This window comes from Amblyomma maculatum, chromosome 2 (assembly GCF_055883805.1).
Source record: "Amblyomma maculatum isolate TAMU_Amacu chromosome 2, ASM5588380v1, whole genome shotgun sequence".
Taxonomy (NCBI): domain Eukaryota; kingdom Metazoa; phylum Arthropoda; class Arachnida; order Ixodida; family Ixodidae; genus Amblyomma; species Amblyomma maculatum.
Genome location: NC_139345.1, coordinates 150147714 through 150171367, shown reverse-complemented (window position 1 = coordinate 150171367; position 23654 = coordinate 150147714). Strand labels below are relative to the sequence as shown.

General features: G+C 46.1%; 1 protein-coding gene across 1 annotated transcript in view; it reads left to right on the top strand.

The window, feature by feature from the left end:
• LOC146200163 (uncharacterized) overlaps positions 1 to 23654 on the top strand; it is a 93597-nt gene that overhangs the window by 30371 nt on the left and 39572 nt on the right. Inside the window, exon 2 of the mRNA XM_084595391.1 lies at positions 22089 to 22396. Coding sequence (XP_084451517.1) covers positions 22231 to 22396 — 166 coding nt within the window. The 5' untranslated portion in view covers positions 22089 to 22230. The remainder of the gene's footprint in view (positions 1 to 22088; positions 22397 to 23654) is intronic.

Genomic DNA, 23654 nt, shown 5'->3' with positions numbered 1-23654 from the left:
ATCGGCCAACAAGAGAGCAGCTCGGAACATCGATCGCATGTGTGGGTGAGTGCTTGGCTTTTCTTCTGATGTGGACCAGGTTCTAGAACAGGGTTAGATTTTAAGAACTGGTAAAAAGTGTTGAAACGCCTTTAGGTTTGGTAGTTTGCACTGTTGTTTTGGAAGTAGCCGACACTCGGAGCGATCATGGACCTACAAAAGCTGCAGAAACCGGAACTGTTGCTATTGTGTGAGGAATTGGGAATTAATACAAGTGGTTTGGCACGAAAACCCTTGATTTTAAAGGCAATCACTGATCTGGGAACCGATGATGAGGAGCTCAGTGAAGCATGGAACCTCATCGGGCAAAAAAAGGAACAGCTCAGACAGCAGAAAGAGGAAAGGGAGCGCGAACGTCAGAGGGAAAAAGAGGAAAGAGAGCGTGAACTTGAGAGGGAAAAAGAGGAAAGGGAGCACGAACGTGAGAAGCTTGAAAGAGAAGCAAAAAAGCTGGACCAAGAAATTGAGCTCCGGAAATTAGAACTAGAGTTGAGCAAGAGGTCGGGCGATTGTCCCCAGCTAGCGGTACCTCGTCTCAACAAGGAGGCAGATTTCAAGATGTCAAAGTACATGCAGCCATATGTGATATCAGGGGATATCGGTCTGTATCTGGCTAACTTTGAGCGAACCTGCGAAAAACTGTCCTTCCAGCGAGACACTTGGTCTCAGAGATTATTGACGGTTCTGCCCAGCGAGGCAGCGGAGGTTGTCGCGCGGCTAAGCAAGGAGGACGCGGACAACTACGAGAAGGTCAAAGCTTGCCTTCTGAGAAAGTATAGGCTTAGCGCCGAGGCGTTCAGACAACGTTTTCGGAACGCTACTAAGTCCAGGGACGAGAGTTACCCTGAATTCCTGTACAATTTAAGAGTAAATTTGGGCGAGTGGCTAAAGAGCACAGATTCCTACAGTGATAGGGACGCTGTAGTCGAGCGAATTCTTTTGGAGCAGTTTTATAACTGCCTCCCAGAAAAAGAAAGAAATTGGTTACAGGACAGAGGCGAAATTAAGTCGGCAACTGAAGCTGCCGAACTTATTGAGGAGTATGCTTCGCGCCGACAATTCAGCAACCCAGCAGTGGATAGGCCCCGCAATCCCAAGTTCAGTGTGAAAAACCGTCAGGAAAGGCACTTTGCTAGAGTTGGAAACGAAGAAATGAAGGTTTCTTCAGGCAAATTCCCTAGAAAGGACGGCAGTGAGAAAAGTGGGGAAGTGACCAACGTGCAGAACACAAAGAATAAGCTTGAGGCTAGGAAGCCGCTCACATGCTTTAGGTGTAATGAGCAGGGTCACATTGCCGTCAACTGCCGGAAAGAAAAGATTGCTTTCTCGTATGTCAGGGACTGCGATGAAAATATGCAGCTTTTAGAACCCTACCTGCATGACCTAGTAGTCAACGGGAAGCCTTGCAAGGTACTGCGCGATTCGGCCGCAACGATGGATGTTGTCCATCCGGCGTATGTATCGCCTTCCGACTATACAGGACAGTGTGCATGGATCCGACAGGTAGTTGAGGAACAGAGTGTGTGCTTGCCGATCGCGAACGTGGTCATCGAGGGCCCTTTCGGCGAATTAACAACCGAGGCTGCCGTTTCAGGAAAGCTTCCTAAGTGCTATCCGTATTTGTTCTCCAACAAATCGGACATGCTACTGCGAAAGAGGGGCATCCTGTTCGGAGACAGAGTTGTGCAAGCCTTAACACGTTCAAGGGCGCGAGAACTAGCTACACTGCTCATACCAGAAAATTCCACAGCGGAAGAAACGGCAGGTAAAACAGTGGTCGATGTGGAAGATAGCAGGTCAGAAAACTTTGAGAGCGAGGCATCTCAGATATGTCAACTTGAAAGTGAGCTTGATGAGACGCGGAATGAGGACGTTCTTGAGAGTAACCTCTTGCCGCCAGTGTCTAGTAATCTCACGAGACTTTTAAGTGGAACCCGAGAGGACTTAGCTATAGAGCAAGCCAATGATCCCAAGATACAGGAGATAAGGGAGCGCCACCGCGCCACTAAGACAGCAAACAATATTTCTTTCGAGATGAGAAAGGGAGTGCTGTATCGCTTATTCAAGGATAAGCGCGGAGTAGAGCGGGACCAATTAGTTGTTCCCCAAAAGTACCGCGGAGACTTACTGCGACTTTCCCATGGCAGCTCGTGGTCATGTCACCTTGGAATAAAGAAAACAAAGCAGAGGCTGTTGCAAGAATACTATTGGCCTGGATGTTTTAAGGACACGGAAAATTTTGTACGGTCATGCGACACGTGCCAGCGGGTTGGAAAGGCGCAAGATAAGTGGAAAGCGCCGATGGTGTTAGTACCAATCATTACCGAGCCGTTTCACCGGTTAGTAATAGATGTAGTTGGGCCACTTCCTGTGACAGAGTCAGGGTACCGTTATATCCTCACTATGTTATGCCCAGCCACAAAGTTTCCAGAGGCTGTTCCGCTGCGCGAGGTGACGTCCGAGAGTGTAGTGGATTCGCTGCTGTCAGTGTTTGCACGAGTTGGATTCCCTTCCGAGGTCCAAAGTGATCAGGGTAGCGTTTTCACGAGTGTCCTCACCACCTCATTTCTCGAGCGATGCGGCATTAAGGTAGTGCATAGCTCGATCCATCATCCGCAGAGCAACAGCGTAGAAAGATGGCACTCTGTTCTCAAACGAGTCCTGAGGGGACTGTGCTATGAAAACAAGCGCGAATGGGATGCCTGCCTGCCTGCAGCGCTTTTCGCTTTGCGGTCAGTGCCGCACGAATCCACTGGATTTAGCCCAGCCGAGTTGGTGTACGGAAGGTCACTGCGCTCACCTTTGCGAATGGTGCGCGAAGCCTGGGAGGGGCGCGGAGAAGACCCAACAGTAGTAGAATTCATTCTGAACCTCTTGAATCGCTTACATAACACTAAGGAACTCGTTGAGGCCAGCATGAAGTCAGCCCAGGCTCGTTCCAAGGTGTACTATGATAAGACAGCCCGTCAAAGGACATTTTGTATCGGGGACCAGGTGATGTTGCTGAGAAGTTCAAGGCAGAATAAGCTCGAAGTACAGTGGGAAGGACCGGCTGAAGTCGTTGCAAAGCTTTCTAACACTAACTACGCAGTGAAAATTCCCGGTAGGCGTAAAGAAGTGCGCATTTATCATTGCAATCTTATGAAGCCTTATGAGCAGAGGGAAACCATGGTAAATCTAACGTTAAACCTTCCCGAGGAGATGGGGGACAACTTGATTTGCCTCAGCGGAAAAGGAAGCAACGCTCAGGAGCTTCTCAAAAAGACGGAGCAGAGAGGAGAACTAAAGAAATCCCAGCTGTCCGATCTGGGCGAGATAATAACAGAGTTTGAGGCCTGCTTCGTGGACAGGCCAGGCAGAACTGATTTGACTGAGCACGATATTGAGCTGACTTCAGACGTGCCAGTGCGATCAAGGTGCTACCGATTTTCTCCAAGGCAAAGAGAAATTCTGGATAGGGAAGTAACTCGCATGCTGGAATTGGGAGTAATAAAACCCTCGGAAGGCGATTATGCTTCGCCTATGATCTTAGTAGAAGCTCCAGGTAAAGACCCTAGGCCTGTGGTAGACTACCGAAAGCTAAATTCTCTCACCAGGGATCAAGTGTATCCTATTCCGAATATTGAGGAGAGAGTAGAACAGGTCAGTAGAGCGGCATATGTGACTACGCTGGACCTTACTCGAGGATACTGGCAAGTACCGCTCACTGAACGCGCCAGCAGATACGCGGCTTTCGTCACTCCGACGGGCAGCTACCAGCCAACAATGATGAGTTTCGGGCTCAAAAATGCTCCATTTTGTTTTTCCCGACTCATGGATAGGGTTTTAAAGGGGTGTGAAACATTCGCGGTGCCTTATTTAGACGACATTGCGGTTTTTTCCGACTCATGGGCGGACCATATGGTACATCTAAGAGCTGTACTGAGCCTTTTGCGTCAAGCTGGACTAACCGTAAAGGCCGAGAAATGTTGCCTGGCAAGGGCGACCGTGGACTACTTGGGTCACAATGTAGGTCAAGGTTTCAGGAAACCCAGCGAGATTAAGATTTCTGCGGTAGCAGACTACCCGCGGCCGAGCACGAAGACGGAAATTCGAGCATTCCTGGGTCTGACTGGGTACTACAATCACTACATCCCTAACTATTCAGCTTTGGCTAGCCCTCTGACCGACGCTCTCCGCAAGACAGAACCGACAAATGTAGTCTGGGACGAACAAAAGGAAGCCTCCTTCGTAAACCTGAAGGCTGTGCTGATTAGCCGTCCGGTATTGCGAGCTCCAGACTATGGCCGAGAATTCACGGTCCAGTGTGATGCCAGTGATCGAGGGTTAGGTGCTGTTCTCTGCCAGAGAGATGACGACGGTAATGAGCACCCCGTGCTCTACTTGAGCAGAAAACTGAGTTCTAGAGAGAGGGCTTATTGCGCGTCAGAGAAAGAATGCGCTTGCATTGTATGGGCCATTCAAAAATTGCAGTGTTATCTTGGAGGGGCCAAATTCACCGTAGAGACGGACCATTGTCCCCTGGCTTGGCTGCAAACTGCGACATCAAAGAACAGTCGCCTTCTTAGGTGGAGCTTGATTTTACAGCAGTACAATTTTGAAATAAGATACAAAAAGGGGAAGTTAAATGGGAATGCGGACGCGCTTAGCCGCTCTTTCTAAGCGGTCCGAGATGTTCCTCACCATGTATCCAAATTGATAATCAGGTTTTTTTTTTTTTCGTGCGCTTGTATATGTGTGACTATGTAAAGCAGCACGTTTGGTTTTCTAGGAATACGTGGGTCCTGAACGTCTTGAGAGTGGGCTTTTCTCGAACAACAATGGCAGTTTTCTTTTGACCTGGTCTCTTCAGACGGGAGCCGAGTGCTTGCTTCGACATGTGGTTGAGTTTCAGACAGCTCGAGCAATTTGGCCTACAACAATCAAGACAACGCGACAAGCAACAGCGAGCTTCAAGCGTTCACGTGCAGACCATTAAGTCGTCTCTTCATGCAGCAGCTGGGACTGCTGCCCTCCGAGACTCTTCTGGCGGGGGAGGAGGCTGTTACGACCAAGCATCCGCAATTGCGCGCTCTATTGTTCGCCTGTGGGCATGGATAAGTTTTGTGAATATGTGGTGATGGTCCAATGGCTCTAAGTGAGCCTGTTTCCAGGAATCCTGTTTTGTAAGCATGTTTTGCTTTGTGGACAACCTGCAAATGCCAAATTGACCCTGTCAAGAGAACGTCTGGAAAAACACAAAGAAACGTCCCCCTGCGGGAAATAGCAGGAAGTGCTTTCTTTCTTTTGTCCACCCTTCCAGTCGAGAAGTGCTATCCTCCAGTGATGAATGCCTCCTATCCAAAGGAGACGACAGAGTGACATGTCCGCTGACGTGCAGGACAAGAAAGGAGCATGACTCATACGGCCATTAAGTGATTTCCCGGGAATGCAGGAAAGATTTGCAATTGTCGAAAAGGGACCATGTTGGGAGCCCTATGCGGCGCCACGTGCACTCGGGTTTCTGAGAAGTAAAACCCCTTGTCAGAACCAGCCTGTGGTTTCTTTGCTGAAGAATAGAAATGTACCTCCTCTCCTCGCCGTTCCCAAGCTTTTCCCGCCAACAAGTGATCACGCCCAACGAATGAATGCCGGACCAGTCAGTGCTTCAGACCATCAGTGCAGTGATGTGTTCGATTGGATGCCGATACCTGAGGGGCGTGCCCTGGATTTGGTTGGTCAACATCTTCAGAGAGGGGCTGGACATAGGGGGGTTTTAAGGACGCTGCAGAGCACGAAATGTCGCTCTGGGCCCTGGGTAAACGGCTCATCCAGTCGCTTCTCGCTATGAACTCTTAACGCTTGTCATTTTGCTGATGTACCCTTCTTCTTCATGTAAATATTCTTGTAAATCGTTTTCTCAAAGTGCCAGTAAACCTGCTTGTACATATTTTATCAACTTCGAAGATTCAGTCCTTCTTCAACCCGGAGTCTCTGCACGCTACCAAGTGAAGGCCGGGTCGCCATAGCCCCAGCGTCACGACACCTAGGGACACTGCGATATTTTTTTTTTGCAAACATCGGGCTTTCAATGAAACCCACAGTTTTTCATATTGCGAACGCGAATATAAGGTTGAAATTAGGCAGAGAAAAAAGCAAAAATAGCCTTATTTTTAGCAGAAATACGCAGCCCGCGCGACAGCGCTCACCGCAGGTCGTATCGCCGCCGGTGATTAGCCAAGACATTCCGTGACGACATTTTGAAGACCGGAGAAGCTGCCGATGCGGCTCCGTCGTAGCACCGCATGCTGATCGCAGCTCTCTGCGGCTTTGTGAAAGTCACTATGGCACGCCATTTCCACTCGAATGACCATCGGGTTTTTCATCGCATGTATCTGCACCAGATGCGCGCACAAACGATTCATCGCTTCCATTGTGGGGAGCGTAGGCTTTGTTGAAGTCTTGCTTTGGTATGGAGTAAGGAATTTTGAAAAGTAGTGTGTGTAATTATTAGTAGAAACTACACAGCCCTCAGTGAAACCCTGGCGCGCATGTTCCTGGGAAGGAAGGGCAGCGAACAATGCACTAGCCGGTTATACTTCCTTCTCAGGCCTCCAGACCTATCAGAAAAGTCGTTGTTGTGAAAAAAGGACCCAAGGCGTTGTCTACCACATCCTCCTTTGATTGCCAAGCTTCGTAATTTGGCAAAACGAATCGTGTTATGAAAAAGGTGATGCAGTAAATAGCTGATATCAGACAAATGAACAGTAAGCGAAGCACTGTTGCCGACCTCTGCGATGCACGTGAGGCATTGATGGAGCTATTGTGCTGGAGACCAAGTCAAACACGCGCAGAATGCTGCTTGAGGGATGGGACATTTAGCAGGCGTAGAGAACTTGTCCCTTATATCGTACGCTCACAATATAAGTTTAGTGAATTGACAGCTGACTTATGTTGAAAACCAAGCTGCAGATCCACATACCGCACCCATACCTTCATGAGGAAATCATGTTCTGAAATGTGTTTTCTTATGAGGACCTAGTTGGTTTCCTTACTAATTTCATTTGTATTCTCAAGCAAGAAAGGACTATGTACAATGATGACGTAGCAACGGGTACGAGATCACGAGGCCATAAATGAACAACTCGGTTACTGCTTGTTCGGAAGCATCGATGGAAACATCGCTCTGCGCACTCCATACCGGGATGCCCCTGACTCAACTGAGTGGTACATGTATGTATGTACCACTCCACATGTACCACATGATGTACATCTTCTAATAACGCTCCCGTAGGTGTTCCGCGAACATATCAGGCCCGTGCCGTGCGCTGGCACGGCACTGCACGGGCCTGCGACGAGTTAACACAGATACATGTGCATTTGTCACATCAAAACTATTTCAGACATAGCACCGGTCTTATTGTACATTCCTTGCATACTTTTTTCGCTGGTTCTAAGTTCTGCATATATATATATATATATATATATATATATATATATATATATATATATATATATATATATATATATATATATATATATATGAAGGAAAGAAGCCAACAGTCGGCGAGGCCAAGGAAAGCGTTGGGGATGGTATGTTAATGTCATTTTTTTTTAATGTTTACTTCGAGAACCATAGAAATTAGTAATGTAATCTGTTTAGGGGAAAGATAATTAGACACAAAGTAGAAGAAAAAACAACGTGCCGATGGTGGGATCCGAACCCACGACCTCCGAATAACGCGTCCGGTGCTCTACCAACTGAGCTACATCGGCCGCTGTCCCCCCTGCTACTTTCTTGGGTATTTATGTTGTCTGTATACTAACCTTGAGAGTGTTCACCAGCGCCGCCCTCAGCCATAGCGGCGGACGTGGGACGTCCTTTGTTACCGCCAGCGTCACGTAGAACGTGATCAAGAGCGAGGGCGAAAGCTGTCCTAGAACCCTCTTACGCTACCTATGGCTTCAAGACTGCCAGAGCACCGGACGCGTTATTCGGAGGTCGTGGGTTCGGATCCGACCATCGGCACGTTGTTTTTTCTTCTACTTTGTGTCTAATTATCTTTCCCCTAAACAGATTACATTACTAATTTCTATGGTTCTCGAAGTAAACATTAAAAAAAAAAAATGACATTAACATACCATCCCCAACGCTTTCCTTGGCCTCGCCGACTGTTGGCTTCTTTCCTTCATGTATTATAACGAGTACCCTCATTTCCCCTATATATATATATATATATATATATATATATACAGGGTCGTGAATATTTGAGGGCGGAGAGTTAAAAAATTCCTATGCAAAATCTACTAACCCATTCGAGCTGAAATAACGTTCACAAAGTAGCAAAATATAGTCTACGTTATCTGATAAGTGATTCAACATCGGTACTTGCCTAGATTTCTCGAAATCGAGAAAAAACTGCTCTCGGTGGCGTGCACAATTTTTCGCAGAACAGAGTCGAAAAGCTAGTTTAACATGATGCGTCATCTGTCGAGCAGTGAGACAAAGTGAGACAAGCTCCATCCCGGCCGTTGGCGCGCTTGCCTCGCTGCCCGACAGATGACGCACCATGTTAAAATAGCTTTTCGACTCTCTTCTGCGAAAATTGTGCACGCCGCCGAGAGCAGTTTTTTCTTGATTTCGGAAAATCTAGGCAAGTACCGATGTTGAATCACTTATCAGATAACGTAGACGATATTTTGCTACTTTGTGAACGTTATTTAAGCTCGAATGGTGTAGTAGATTTTGCATAGGAATGTTTTAAATCCAAGCCCTCAAATATTCAAAACCCTGTATATATATATATATATATATATATATATATATATATATATATATATATATATATATATAATAACGTAACAGTCTGTTGGCCTTTTAAATCAGGGGTAGGAGCCCCGTCAAGCTGCTGCGTTTGTAGCTTTTTGCTCCTACCCTAGTATTTCTTTTCGGTTCCTCAAGACAAAAAGGCTGAATAGATTTGATTTGATTTGATTTAATTTGATTTGACTAGAAATGATCTTGAAAAGCCGTCACAACCTAGCTGCGACACAAAAAGGGGCTCTGCTTAACCATCTGCTCATTCGAAAAAAAATCATCAGCACGTGCCGCTGATAAGTTCTCTGATTTTAATCAAAGAAGCCGTTGCTCGTACTTTTGCGTAAAAAATAAGCGAGACACGAAAAATGTCGCCGATGCTGTCTGCTCGTCCCATCGCGAGATTGCACTCCGCTAGCAGATCGTAATAAACTATAAACGCGACGATTCACATACAAATGAGACCTGAATATTCAGAAAGGAATGGAACTACAGTCAGAAGTAAGATCCTTACATCCGTTTTCTTCCTTCAGTGAACGTGGTTCTAAGAGATGGTCACTGGCACGACTCTATTGTGCGAGGAAATGGAAGGAACCACGTCATGGTTCAGCCATGCCTTTTTGACAAAGCCCTATAGAAATCACATTAGGAACAAACTGCAGTCACGAAAATGCTTCGAGTAGAATGTTTCCTTAGGTCGGCTTGAATTTATTTCTTCTCATCAGCGTGCCATTGCACCGCTGGCTTTTGAAATTGCAAGAAACTATGGAAGACGACCTCGTCGCAACCCCAGCTGCTCGTGCATCCAAACAAATGCAGAGCAGTATTGTATCGGGCGCACAACACCAAGTTGACATGTTTTGTATGTCCACAACGCACGCCGAAAGACCCCGCGGGTGGATCTGAATGCCTCCGGATCCTCTAAGTGACGTCACAATGGACGGAGAAGCCAGTTTTTTCTCTCTGCTTTCCCCCTCCGTAGTAGTCGTGCGGAGCACGGGAGATTTGTACTGCGCGTTTGCAGTCGGCGACTGCGCAGGTGTTTCATGCATAATCGAAAAAATAACTTCACAGACATGATCAACAAATAGCCAACGTCAAAAAAATTAGCATATTTGAAAACTATCGCAGTGCCCCTTTAGGGGAGAGGACGTTTTAATGGGCAGTCACTCAAAGTTCTGCTTGCAGTTTCCTTCTCTTCCAAGATTCTGATCTTGTCTCCCGCCGTTGTTGTCTTCGATGCAATCTTTGTTCCCTCTTCATGCGAAGTCCTAATGACAAGTCAAAACAAATTAGCCCGAACGACACGGCTCCATAAATAGAATGCGGACGATGTCTGCGTATTGCTGGCCTTGCTTCGATGGTAAAAAGCCAGTCAGCACCAGCTAATACGTTACGTTGCTCAAATATTGGATAACGACGTGGGGTCTGAAGTTTCGGCGGAATAATTAATCAGTGAGTTCACGGAGGAGGCTAAGCGTCCAGAGCCATCCTTTGTCTCCATGTTCAAAACATACAGAGTCTCTGGCGACGACTGTAGCACTATTTATCATTATTTACAATCTTATTGGTGGTTGATAGGCACGAACGTTAGTTGTAGAGCTTGCTGTGGGTTCCGGGCTAATTAGTCGGGGTTTTGGTCGACGTGATCAGTGCTGGCACTCAGGAGCAGCATTGCTTCCAGCGTACTGGTCAGTGATCACTCTTGAAGGAGCCTGAATGGTGTCTTGTTGTGCTGTTTTGTAAGCGAGCATCACGTATACTATAGGGTAGAATATCGTCCCAGGTCGCGCGCTCTACATCAGATCATAAATGGTCGGGTGTCTGCTCACGGGTGAGCAGACACCCGAGAGCCCTCCGCGGAAGCGGAGAGGACTCGGCTGTGACCTGATGAAGAGGGACAGGTCAGCCTGGTGGCATTAATTTGTCATCGAGCAAACTAAGGCAGTTTTCCCGATGATGGGTGGATTGACTTTTGGTTGGTCACTGGGAGGGGCTGCGTCCTCCTGTAACCGAGAGGGGTGCAACCATTGGCGATGAAGCTCTGAGGGATAAGGCTGGGAGCAATGGCGCGCTCCTGTAATCGAGAGAGGCCACGCCGGTGAATGCTCAGACGGCCGACTGGAACCTCGGAACCTTGTGCACTCTGAGGAAGTCTACCCCGCTAAAGCGGGGTAGATTCTCGGGCTTAGGAACTGCTACTATGGGGCCCACTGAAGATTGCAGCCTTTACCGATGATGTACCCTATTGACAAACGGGACTAGGGATAAGGCTGGGGAGCTCCCAACTCCCTGTAATCCATGGTGGAAGCCGCTGGAGTCGGAGGTGACCACTCCTCGTAGCGGGAAATAAGAGTCTGTTCCCCGCCGGTGCAGTCCAGGGATGGGCTGTGCCGGCTAAGTCTCTATGTATGGACGCCGCGGGGGAATCCCCGCTGACTTATGTCATCAGGGGTAGGGGCAACCCCGTGTAACCCAGCCCGCGAGGAGGCATGGGGGCGCTGTTAGAGACTGTCTTCACTCCACCTCCGGCGTGCCAGGTCCGTCCTGGGAAACACTGAGGCCTTCGGGCGTCTCAGCAGGCTAAGAGAGTGAAGGCGAAGCGAAAGCAGAACTGGTGCAAGCACCCTTTGAGAGTCTGTCAGTAGTACCGCTGTGAGACCAGAGGGGTGGAGGATGAAGCCTCCACTCGCGCTTCCGGTACGTAGGCGGTAGGTCCCAAAGGTTTTGGAATACGGGGCCGGCGTCCAATCCAAGACGCTTAACAAAATTTGGTAGAATCGGGCTCTCGCGTGGAGCGCAGCACGAAGAGAGTTACCGAAGTCGGGGGCGCGAAGGCGTCTGGCAGGGGTACACGTCATGGGAGTGTACCACGGGTGTTGCGATCCCGCCTGCCCGAGCACGTGGGTGCGACCCACAACACGACCAACGCGGTGGCAGTAGTTGACAAGTCCGCCACGCGCGCTGGGAGAGCTGCAGGATTCGTTTTCAGCTCGACGATGACCAGACGTAAACTGGGACAAGAGCGGTCCCCGGCGTGGGTGTCCGCCAAATTGTGGGACTTAGCTCTTGGGAAGGGGCTCGGCCTGGGCGATCCCATGTAAGCCTGGGGGATACTTGTTGGCGAGCTAAAACTCTTCTTGGCTCTCCGCAGGCGATACCAAAGAACAAAAGATCATTTATTGCGGCAACAATTCGGAAAAGATTATTACCAAGCCTTAAGAATATACAGAAATAACATCGCAGAGGCTCGAAACTCCGAAATGAGAAATATTGCTAAAGATTCCCTAAAATCCAACATTTTTGGACACACATTCAAATTTGCATTTTCTAAATTACAGGCGCCTGTCATTCTTCCTCCATTAAAGAGGGAGGATGGCACACTAACTACATCAACATTAGAAACGGCCCAACTTCTATTAGATAACCAAGTAGCTTCGGACGATAGTCAAATTGACACTCCGTTGCATTCGGAGATTCGAGCTCAGGCGATGAACCCCACATTGGGAGGTCCCGAGGATGTTCCCTTCACTTATGGTGAGGTGCACCTCGCCGTCTCCAGGGTGAAAATGGGAACAGCTTCGGGACTGGATAGAATCACCCCTAGATTAGTACAGGAATTATGGAAATTGAAACCAAATTTTCTTATTTTCATATTTTCTTCCGCCTTGCGTTTGGGACATTTCCCGATAGTATGGAGAAAGGGAAGAATCATTTTTCTCCCCAAACCAGGCAGACCGTCAGATAATACATCTTCGTATCGACCCATAGTGATGAACTCGACACTGGGCAAAGTGTTGGAGCGTCTCTTGTATGGGCGACTATACCACTTCTTGGCAAGACAAAACCTTCTTCATGTCAATCAATTCGGCTTCACCAAACAGAGAGGAGCAGTTCACGCTCTCCACTCTCTAATAACCAAAATTAGAGAAATAAGAGCAGAAGGACTTCACGCACTGCTAATATCTATAGATTTCCGGGGAGCTTTCGACAGTGTTTGGCATCCCCTAGTCCTTGCGTCGCTCGGACAATGGGGATGCCCGAGAAACCTCTGTGCACTGCTGCGGTCATTTCTATCAGACCGCGAGGTGGTGTACCGCTCCAGGGCGGGAGACGCGGTTGCGCGTCCCACCTTGGGCAGCCCACAAGGTTCTCCACTGTCACCGCTTCTCTGGAATATAGTGGTGCGTGGCTTGCTAGAGCAGCCGATGCCAGAGGGCGTGTCGCTCCAGGCTTATGCAGACGACGTAGTCGTTCTTGTGCCTGGCTCGGGCAGAAGGGTTCTACAGACCTTGGCAGAAGATGCACTTGGACGAGTGACGACATGGGCGGCGAACGCCAGGGTAACCATCTGCGCTCAGAAGACGGAGTGCGTCCTGTTTTCTCCTCCGAGAGGGGGCATGGGGCGCACTCCACCAACCGTTCGCCTGGACGGTGTCTGTCTGAAGTTCAGACAGTCTGTCCGCGTACTGGGAGTCTTCATAGACCGCACCCTGTCGTTCATACCTCATGGCGAATATCTCAAGGAGCGTGCCGAGATGCTTGCTGCGCGTCTTGGAACCCTTGTGCGCATGAGTGGCACGTTGGCACCGGAGCAGCTCAGAAGGCTATACAATCAAGTCATTCTGCCAACTCTAACTTATGCCTCGCCTGTGTGGTGGACTGAGTGTCCCCACTCGGGACTCCGTGCAAGACTTATAACTGTGCAGCGAGCTCCGCTAATGGCGTTGGCCGGAGCTTACTCCACAACAAGCACGAAGGCTCTACAAATTTTAATGCATGCGGCTCCGTTACAGTTTGACCTTGATAGGTTAAACGCGGAGTTTAGACTATTCGTACTACGATTGGATACTACATTCGGCCAAAATTCGTATCTTGCCTCGGAGATAGTTTCCCCTTTTGATGAAACGCTTCAACATCCGTCGGAAGTAATTTCTTTTGAGCATGTCCGTTTGGACATGGTTGCGGCGGCGGCGAAGACGTTGCTGCCGGCGCTCCATGTCTTCACGGATGGTTCATATACTTCCACGGCTGCAGGTGCCGCGTTCGTAGCATTCACACAAACCGGCCGAATTTTGTCAGTAGGCCGGTTTAGGGTCGAATTGGCTAACAGCGCGTATTGCGCCGAAAAAATAGCATTTGAAGAGGCATTGAGGTTTGTGAAGAATCAAAGTGGACGAACACCTGTCCACATCTACACGGATTCTCTTTCACTCCTCAAAGCCCTTTCAAATTACTTTACATTAGACCCTAAAATTAATACTATTAAGCAACTTTTGCAAACGGTCGCCACTGTTCGCATTATAAAACTATTTCATGTCCCAGCCCACTCGGGCATCGAAGGGAATGAAATAGCAGATATAATTGCGTCAAACGCCTATAAATCAATTCGAATTCGGCATTCTGCAATATCCAAAAATTCAGTACGCACAAATTTCAAAAGATCAGTGAAAGCGAAATGGCAGGCCTGGTGGCGGGAAAACAATGACAATACTTTAATTTACAATTGGATCCCTAATGTGTTTAACATACCCCTAAATTTCCCTCCGGCAAAACCTTTAGTTACACTGTTAACGGGACACGGTAGATTCCCGGCATATTTTAACAGATTTGGACTCGCTGCCTCGGCAGCTTGCCCGTGCGGATATCCGGAAGGGGACGTCTCCCACTATTTAACATCATGCCCAATGACATCAAACATAGTTTCACAACTACCACATATGCCAAATGACCAACCAACAGCCAATTGGAGACGTTGGCTTGACAACAAGCGACATTGTGCATTACTGATGCGCATAGTTTCAATTATAAGTGCCAATTTACCTGAATACACACGACCAAGAACACGAAGAATGTAGCTGCACTTTTTCCATTTCCGGGGAGGGCCATTCAGGCCACATGAGGTTGACATTTATTGTCAGCCTTCTCCGGAATGGAGAAGTGCAGCAGTTACTATGTTAGCTTAATTTTCTTTTTTTTTTTTTTTTTTTTTTTTTTTTTTTTTACTTCTTCTATTATTAACTTTTACTACCTTTTTTTTTTTTTTTCTATTTATTGTAAATATTGAATATATTTTGTACATATTGTACACAATATTTATTATAAATATTGTACATATTTTGTACATATTGTACGGGATATTTATTGTAAATATTGTACATATTTGTACATATTGTACAGGATATTTATTGTAAATATATTACATATTGTACAGAGCACCTAATTTTACAACATTGTTTATCCACTGCAAAAAATGTATATATTTTGTACATATTGTACAGGGTATCTATTGTAAATATTGTAAACAGCTAAGGAATTTATATATATATTAACACCACTACTTCCAATATCCTTTTCTTCCAAATATTAAGTGTACATTATGTCCATTGTACTGTCTTGTACGTCTTGCCCCGTCTTTTTTGCTTTTCTCTTCTTTTCTATTTTACAGATTGGACCTCACAACTCCAGAACACCTGCATTGCAAAAGATATCCCACCTTTCTTTTCATTTATGCATTTCTTTATTACCTTTTAATTTCTTTATTTTCAATCTCAGACCCTAAATAAAACTTTATTTTTTTTTTCTCTTTTATTTTTATTTATTTAATTATTTTACTTTCATTCTTTTATTATCAATTTTCTTATTTCTTTCAATTTTAATTTTTTTTTTTTTTTTTTTGTGTGTGTGTCACTTATTTGGGCACTTCTATTGAAAAAAAAAAAAAAGAAACCTGAAAATAAACCAGCTCTGTGAGGATTGCCCACCCTCTGTGCTCGCTGAGCCCTTCGGACACAGATACGTTACCGTGCCCACATTTATTTTTTCAATTGGCTTTTTCCCACCAAAATAAATTTTGGCCGACTGGGCCCTATTCATTTTATTTTGATTGGCTTAAGCCTGTTGATGCTCCGCAGGTGCAGGCATTTTCTCATTCCGCTTTATTTTTGCATTTATTTTCCAACATTGTCAGGAATGAGACTTTGGATTGGGGCAGTCACTCAAAGTTCTGCTTGCAGTTTCCTTCTCTTCCAAGATTCTGATCTTGTCTCCCGCCGTTGTTGTCTTCGATGCAATCTTTGTTCCCTCTTCATGCGAAGTCCTAATGACAAGTCAAAACAAATTAGCCCGAACGACACGGCTCCATAAATAGAATGCGGACGATGTCTGCGTATTGCTGGCCTTGCTTCGATGGTAAAAAGCCAGTCAGCACCAGCTAATACGTTACGTTGCTCAAATATTGGATAACGACGTGGGGTCTGAAGTTTCGGCGGAATAATTAATCAGTGAGTTCACGGAGGAGGCTAAGCGTCCAGAGCCATCCTTTGTCTCCATGTTCAAAACATACAGAGTCTCTGGCGACGACTGTAGCACTATTTATCATTATTTACAATCTTATTGGTGGTTGATAGGCACGAACGTTAGTTGTAGAGCTTGCTGTGGGTTCCGGGCTAATTAGTCGGGGTTTTGGTCGACGTGATCAGTGCTGGCACTCAGGAGCAGCATTGCTTCCAGCGTACTGGTCAGTGATCACTCTTGAAGGAGCCTGAATGGTGTCTTGTTGTGCTGTTTTGTAAGCGAGCATCACGTATACTATAGGGTAGAATATCGTCCCAGGTCGCGCGCTCTACATCAGATCATAAATGTGAGGGTCGATTATTGAGGCGTTATATCTAACAAATGGTTTGAAGGCTGTGAGTGATCCTTTAGCGATGAATAGTGCCCCTGAACACCAGAAAGGCCTCCAAAATTAGGGCCGTGGACGCAGTTCTTTTGTCATTTATGATGAGCGCTGGAGCAGTGTGCCGGAGGGCAATGTTGCAAACACCGCAAACACGGTAAACGCTGCACGACCCTTCAGTGTAGACAAAATGTGCATTGAACAATTTTACTGATCCCGCTACTGTAGAAGCCTGCGAAATGACGCAAAGCAGGCAAGCGAAAATGACGGTCATAATCAAAACTCCTTGGCGCCATTTTCTGAACGCAAAGAAAAGTACATACAGCCTGCGAGCTGCCATGAGAGGCGACACGCACGGGAAAAACGACACGCTGACACTCTATAAACGCAACATAATGCCTTAATTATGGACAAAATATGGAGCGGACTACTTTATTCATCCCGTGACAGTAGAAGTTCCTCGAAAATATGCAAAGCAGGCTTGAGTATTGCAGCCAGCAAAGTTAGAAATCTTTCACCAGCATGGCTACCCTACGCGCGATAACGTGGGAGTACCTGTAAAGTAAGCAGGTACGATATGGTTTAATCGAGCTATTGTCTCAGCTTTTCGAAACTAGTACCTTTTGGCAGTCTCGAGCCACGAGTGGGCGTAGCTGCAATGTTACGAGATGCGGGAATCCTGACGAAGCCTTATAAACATACTCATGCCTATTGCATCCCTCGAGCTACATGTTGAATCAAGGTGGTTCCAGCGACCAAAATGTGTCAACGCAGGTATCTGGCCAAGTTGGTAGGAATGCATAGGTGACAGAAGTGCGGAAAACACGGACAACCGATAGATTGTTTTGTCCGTATTCTCTCTGTTGTCCGTGTTTTTCGCGCTGTTGTTAACTATGTAAAAAAATTGGCCCATGTTCGGTCGCCCCACTTTATCATACTCGTAGGCTTCGATCGGCTACACTCCACTGCGCTATTTCAATGCTATACCACATGGTCCGATGCAGCTAATATGTAAACACAGCAAATCAGCGCGACATCTGCGCGCTGAACTGACATTTCTGGGGCTACCAAACAGCAAAAATGGTAAAGGGCTTCGCTCGGTCGATGTTTCACCGAGAAAATGCTGATAGCATGCCCGCACGTGCTAGGACGTGGTGACTGAATGATAAAAATATTACCTTTAGAGGGCAGGGAAATGTCAATGCTTTTTGAGCAGGTGTTCTTTCGTCGCGTTCACGCATCTGGACAAAAAAAAAGCAAAAAAAAACCCCGTAATTTTAGGAACTGATCGTGTTTATACATAACTACTGGTTATGTAAACTTAATTTTGTTTTCACACAGTAGTGGTTGTGTCTGTTTTCGTACTCTTGTTTCGTATGCAGTATGGCAATGGGTGAATAATATGACGGCCGGCTAAATAAATAGAAGCTATTTAATATAGGAGTTCTTTAGAAAAGGTTTATTATAAACCTTTCAAAATTTCTGTTGCTTTTATTGTGCATGTTTTATTCTTTTTTGATGCATTCCTAACGTGCAGGAGGCGATATGTTGACCACACTCGTAAAGTGCTTAAATTTGATCAAAGTGCGGTATAGCCGTTGTTTCAATGAGCACTTTTAGAAAATTGTAATAAATAGTGATTTACAATAAAAAGCCTATTTAAAAATAAGCATACAGCCGCGCTTGACACAATTACTACAGAACTATACTAATTATTGCAGCTAATTTACTTAAATTGCAAATTATCATTTAACTGCTGCTGTGAGGTGCATAGTGTACGTTGTTTGGAGGTTTGAAGCCGGGAACAAGATGCCACATGAATTTTTGAAACGATGGGAAACTAGATTCCTAATGCCCTCCAACGGGAGTATTCCCAGCTCTTTTCTTCGCTCAAGTCTAAATTTGATTGAAGTATAGCCAAGCAGAAAGATCGGTGCATAAACTATGTCCGCTGATGGTGTGTTGCAGTGATGCGTCGCGGAGTTCGAACCATGTTATAATGGCGAGTGTTATTGTGTCACGTCACGTACGAGTGCCCCCATAAGTAAACAGGTGACTATGTTGGAACACATTAGTTTTTGTTAATCTCAAGCATAATGGGCGATATTTGTTGGGAAATCGTGTAATTCTAGAAATGACAATCATTTTGTCGGCGCCCGAAATGGGACGAATGAAAACTGTTTTTCGCTTATATCTCCTTCGATCTACTTTGAATGCGCATGTACACTATTGTGCTTGCAGCGTGGTGCAAAATAAATGCCGGTCATTGGCAACTGAATAGCCTCAGGTTTGAAAACGATTGAGACAAAAATTTAACTTGGGTTAAACTTCTCTTAAAGTTATTAAGACGCGCGAAAACACGGTTTCTCATAGCTTGGAATGGCTTACCATGGTGTTTTAGCATTGAGAAATGGTCACATAGGTTGACAACGTGTTATCACGTCTTTAGTGGGTTCGTATTTTGGTGGAAGGAAGACTAACTGTCTCACTTTTCGGCGGACAACTATACTTACAAATTACGCCATAGAATCGGAGGTACGCACGCGTTAGTTCGAATCCCCCTCGCTAACTGGCTTCCAACTTGTCTAGCTGATGTTTCCTATATAAGGAGCGGAGGGATATGACGCCATTATTAACGCTACGAAAACAACACCTGCGTCACAAATGTGTTATGAACCCCGCTCTATCTATCGGCTGACACTTCTAGCGGGCGCATTCTGTGTAATCTGCGGACACATCCTGCGAACGGCAATCGTAAGCAAATTAATGCTTTCACCTTAAGTTATGTGAATGACTTGGTGAATGATAAGCTGCAGCAGTTTCAATTAAGCGCCGTAGTCCCCGCAAAACTTATCAGCGGATGTCACGTCTGCATCGAATTTCCTGCGCGTCTAATGCACCCAGTTTAGGATTTCCTCGTGCTGAAGGGCTTTGGAAAGTTTCTCATTTGTCTCAACAAACTGATATTGCACTGTCTTGTCGACGGCTTCGAATCCCCTAATGAAACTTAGAGCTTAATATGGTTAAATCCTGAATTAATGAGCGTTGTTAGCGATGCAATTAAGAGCATTCCGCAGTAGATTATGCCCACAGTGGCAAGGCGTTTCTTCCCGCAAATATATACTTATTTTTAACATTTTATAACCACCTAACAATAAGAATTTCTGAAATTACTAGGTAAAACACATGGTATGATGTTAGGAAGATATGAAAGTGGCTTTATTATCAGTTAAAATGTGAAAAAAGCTGTTGTCTGTAAGGCTAAAGAAATGATTCATTCCTATATAACTCATCATATGGTCGCAGGAGAATTGCAGCTCTGAACAATACCATTTTGCGTCTACAGTTGCGGACAGCACGCTTTCTTGCTCAAATTAAAACCACGCCTTCTGCACTGAAGATAAGAAAACAATATTTGTCCAAGTGAAAGGGTGAAAGAGCCCAAGTGATTGGGCTCTACTACCGGTTCGCACATACCACTACTGCCAGTTTTAATTATGCAACGGGTGAAAAATTTTAGAAGAAATTGACTGCTCCGTTTACTTTTTTCCGCACCGGTACACTGGGCTCATATTTGTATCAGCCCATTTAATGATGCCATACACGGAAGGATAGCAGCTTCGCCGTCTTGCCTGTAATCCCTCAGCTATGAAGGCCGGCCTGCTGTTCCAGCTGTGCAGTGAACCTGTCATGTCTATAATTTGGAGGAAAATAACTGCTCTTTACATACTTTAATAAAGCGTGCTGAGAAGTCTTACTGCAGTACCAACAACCTTAGGGTCGTTTCTTTTCCCACAGAGTCAGAGTGTCTATGAGGACAAAGCGGTTTTAAAAATTCCGAGAACACTGTGGAATCTACACTGCAGCAATGGGAAAGCCTGATCATTGATGGTGCACACGGTGAATCACTTTTGTTTTCATTATCATTATCAACTAAATGCGCTGTTATTATTATTGCTAATGTCATCATTGTCTTTATTACTAAATTCAGCTTCTATTGTCATTGCTACTATCATCCTCACGGTAGACAAGGAGAATTATGATATGCGTTTCACGATCCCGGGAGTGGCGCAGTTGGTTAAAGCGCTCGGCTGGGGATCCGAGGGACGGTGGTTCGGTTCCCAGTGCATAAGGGATTTTAAATGACTAAATAATGATCAATTGATGTTATATCAGCGCTATTGGGTTACTGCGTTACATCAATAGCGTCATCAGTTTGATTGACCGGACTCCTGCTCATTAAATTTCGAAATTGCCACCTAATCGGATGTGACGTCACATTAGCTATAGTGTGACGGAAGTGTGTGACAAAAGTTTGTGACAGAATCGTGGCCGGCAGCATAAGCAGTTGCAGTTAAAGGCTTTTGCATGAGAGCGTATTTACCTGGACCCTGCTGCTCAAATCTCAGTGCAGATGTTTCTCAACATTACCCTATAGCAGTGTTGAGAAGTAGCTCGTATCGATTCTGAGGAGCCGCAAGCTTCCTTCGGAACCTTATTTGTTTGTATGTGTGCTGATTGAACATACTGAGAGCAAGTTGCCGTCGACCTGGTAGGCAGGCGCTGAATTTGTGTGTTGGCTAGTCTTCGCACAGTCTTAGTCCCAAATGTCAGACTTACCTTGGCCACGTAGTCAAGACTTACCTTGGCTGCGAAAGTCGGCCTCACATCGGAGGCCTACAAGTCGTTCGGTATTTGGCCAGTGTGATTCCCAGCGCTGTGCTAATCTATGAGATGCAACCGAGATCATATTGGGAAGTTTGGTGCCCAAGTCGGCCTTACATCAATATTTAAAATTCGGCCTGTCTTTGGCCACTTTCAATCTGGAAGCTTTGATATACCTTGGCAGCTGAAGTTGGGCACAGTTAATTATGGTTGGCCACAGTAGGTTGGTTATACGTTGGGTGAGCTTTTTTTTTCTACCTGAGGTGTGTCTTTAAACGCTAACAAAGTGGATGTAATCAGCCAGCAGATAACAAAATAGCTAAAATAGCTGGGAAGGAATGACCCCGCATTGCAACGTGGTTGTGCAAAAGGAAATAGTAGTGATCTGCAAAACCTTAGGGCTCAGCAATGTATCCTAATAATAGCTGTGTTCACGATTAGGGAATTAGAATTCGCACGGGTGGGCAATTTCTGCATCACAACTGCTTTCTGAAAAGGAATACCTCATTGCAGATAAAAATGTCAACTGCGCGAAAAAGCGGGACGATAGACGAAGAAACACAAACACGACAACACGCACCGGGTGCCCTACCAAATTAGATTAGCATCTGGTATTATCGTTGTCATCACCATTCTAGTTTATGTCCACTTCCGAAAAAACACCCCTTCCACTAACTACCAGTTAACATGGTCCCTCTATTCATACCGTCACTTTCAGTTTATCATCCGCGAGTGGCGGCAATAAAATAGAAGATTGCAAAACAGTACAGTGCTCTAGAATTACACTGCTTGGAATGCGATAAACGAAACTTAGGAAGGTTGTTTCTTACGAGTCCAGTAACAACCGACTTTAAGATTACCCAGCAGACAGGCCTATAATTACTGGCCTGATTTATGTCTTTCTTACAGGTTGAATCATGGCCCGTCGTGAGGAAGCCGAGAGAGGCAAAGAGTTTCCATCAACGCCACGCAGCCTGGAAGACGACCCTGGTTTAAAGTATTAAGAGAGCGTGATGAAGTATGGCGGCTCGCCTAGACTTCTCGGCTGGCCATGCGTACAGCGCAGGATAGGACTAGTAATGAGATCGGCAGTGGCCTCGATAAGGATGCAGGGGCCGCTACTCCAACCACTGCAGTGGCGAACACGGCGTGGCTGCGGAGTACTGTGCCCTCCTCGCCCAGGCTTGGAAGCGCGCTGCGGCCTCTCCGGCCTACAGGTAGGCGCCGCTAGAGTACTTCGAACGAAACCTAAAAAAAGAAAGCTTTTCTTCATCCAGAGCACTCTCCGCCGGCACCGTAACGAGGCACTACACAGCCTGGCGATGACAGGCAGTCGTTCCCTTTCTTCCACTTTCATTTCTATCTTATTTTCGAAGACTTCTGTTCGCCCGTCCAGATTTATTGCATCATTTTCTTCCCCCAAAGAGAGGAAATGCGGTGACCCGGCAAAATGTTCGGGCTCTGTGGTGAGGGCTTTGTGTTTTTTCTGGCCTTCTCGGAAAGGACAGGCGTTTGATTAAACTTGTGACTTTGATTGGTTCGTTAGCAGCCTTTAATACAGGGTGCAAATTAAGCACAGGACACCATAACCTTAAGCGATTGGCAGTTCGAAAATATGTCTTTTTGAGAAAGCCAATAGCTAGTTGTCATTCAGAACCGGTTTCGGGAGACATATTTTCCCTCTCAGCAAAACGCCACGATGAAGACGAGCGCTTATGAGCTGTGCCTAACTCTCGAGTGTTGCAGCATAGACCTAGCTTTGCAACCGCTTAAAGGTTTTCAGTCAGCCAACAGAGATAAGCCCGCGTGTGCCCGCATGGCTCTTCGACCATATCATCGTTTGCTTTGGTGCCCATATCGCTAATAATTTTTGTGGGCTTGTAGGGTGGTCGACCAGTTGTCCTTATGTACAATGAACATGCTCTCCATGAGCTGCTTTAACCGCTTTCCGAGCTTTTTAGAGCGAGGGGGCAGTACAGCAGAGTGGATTGACGTCCTTTGTTACACACGAGTGATCAGGTGGGCACCACAGGGGGGAGGGCATCTATACCGGTGTGAATGCATAACACTGCCTTGGCAACGTCAACACTGTGCGCATCATGTAATTTGGATCAACATCATTACTTACTACTTTAGGAGCTGATCATAGTGGTGAGGTCGCAAATGATTCTAGCTTACCCATGCCTCTGCCCGTTTCGATGTTAAAGAACCGAATTGAAGTTGTTTTGGACAGTGTACGTGCTATGACGTTGTTGGACACAGGTGCAACCATTTCTATTATCAGTCTCGCTTTTAAAAACTGCCTTGCTCGTAAAATTATGTTTGCTTGGGATAGTGCGACAACACTGTGTGGTGTTAGTGGCGAACCGCTTAACCCACTTGGAGTCTGTTCCGTGAATCTTGTTATCGCCGGCCACACATTCCGAACTGAATCCGCTGTACTTGCTCGATCAACACATGACGTAATTCTTGGGC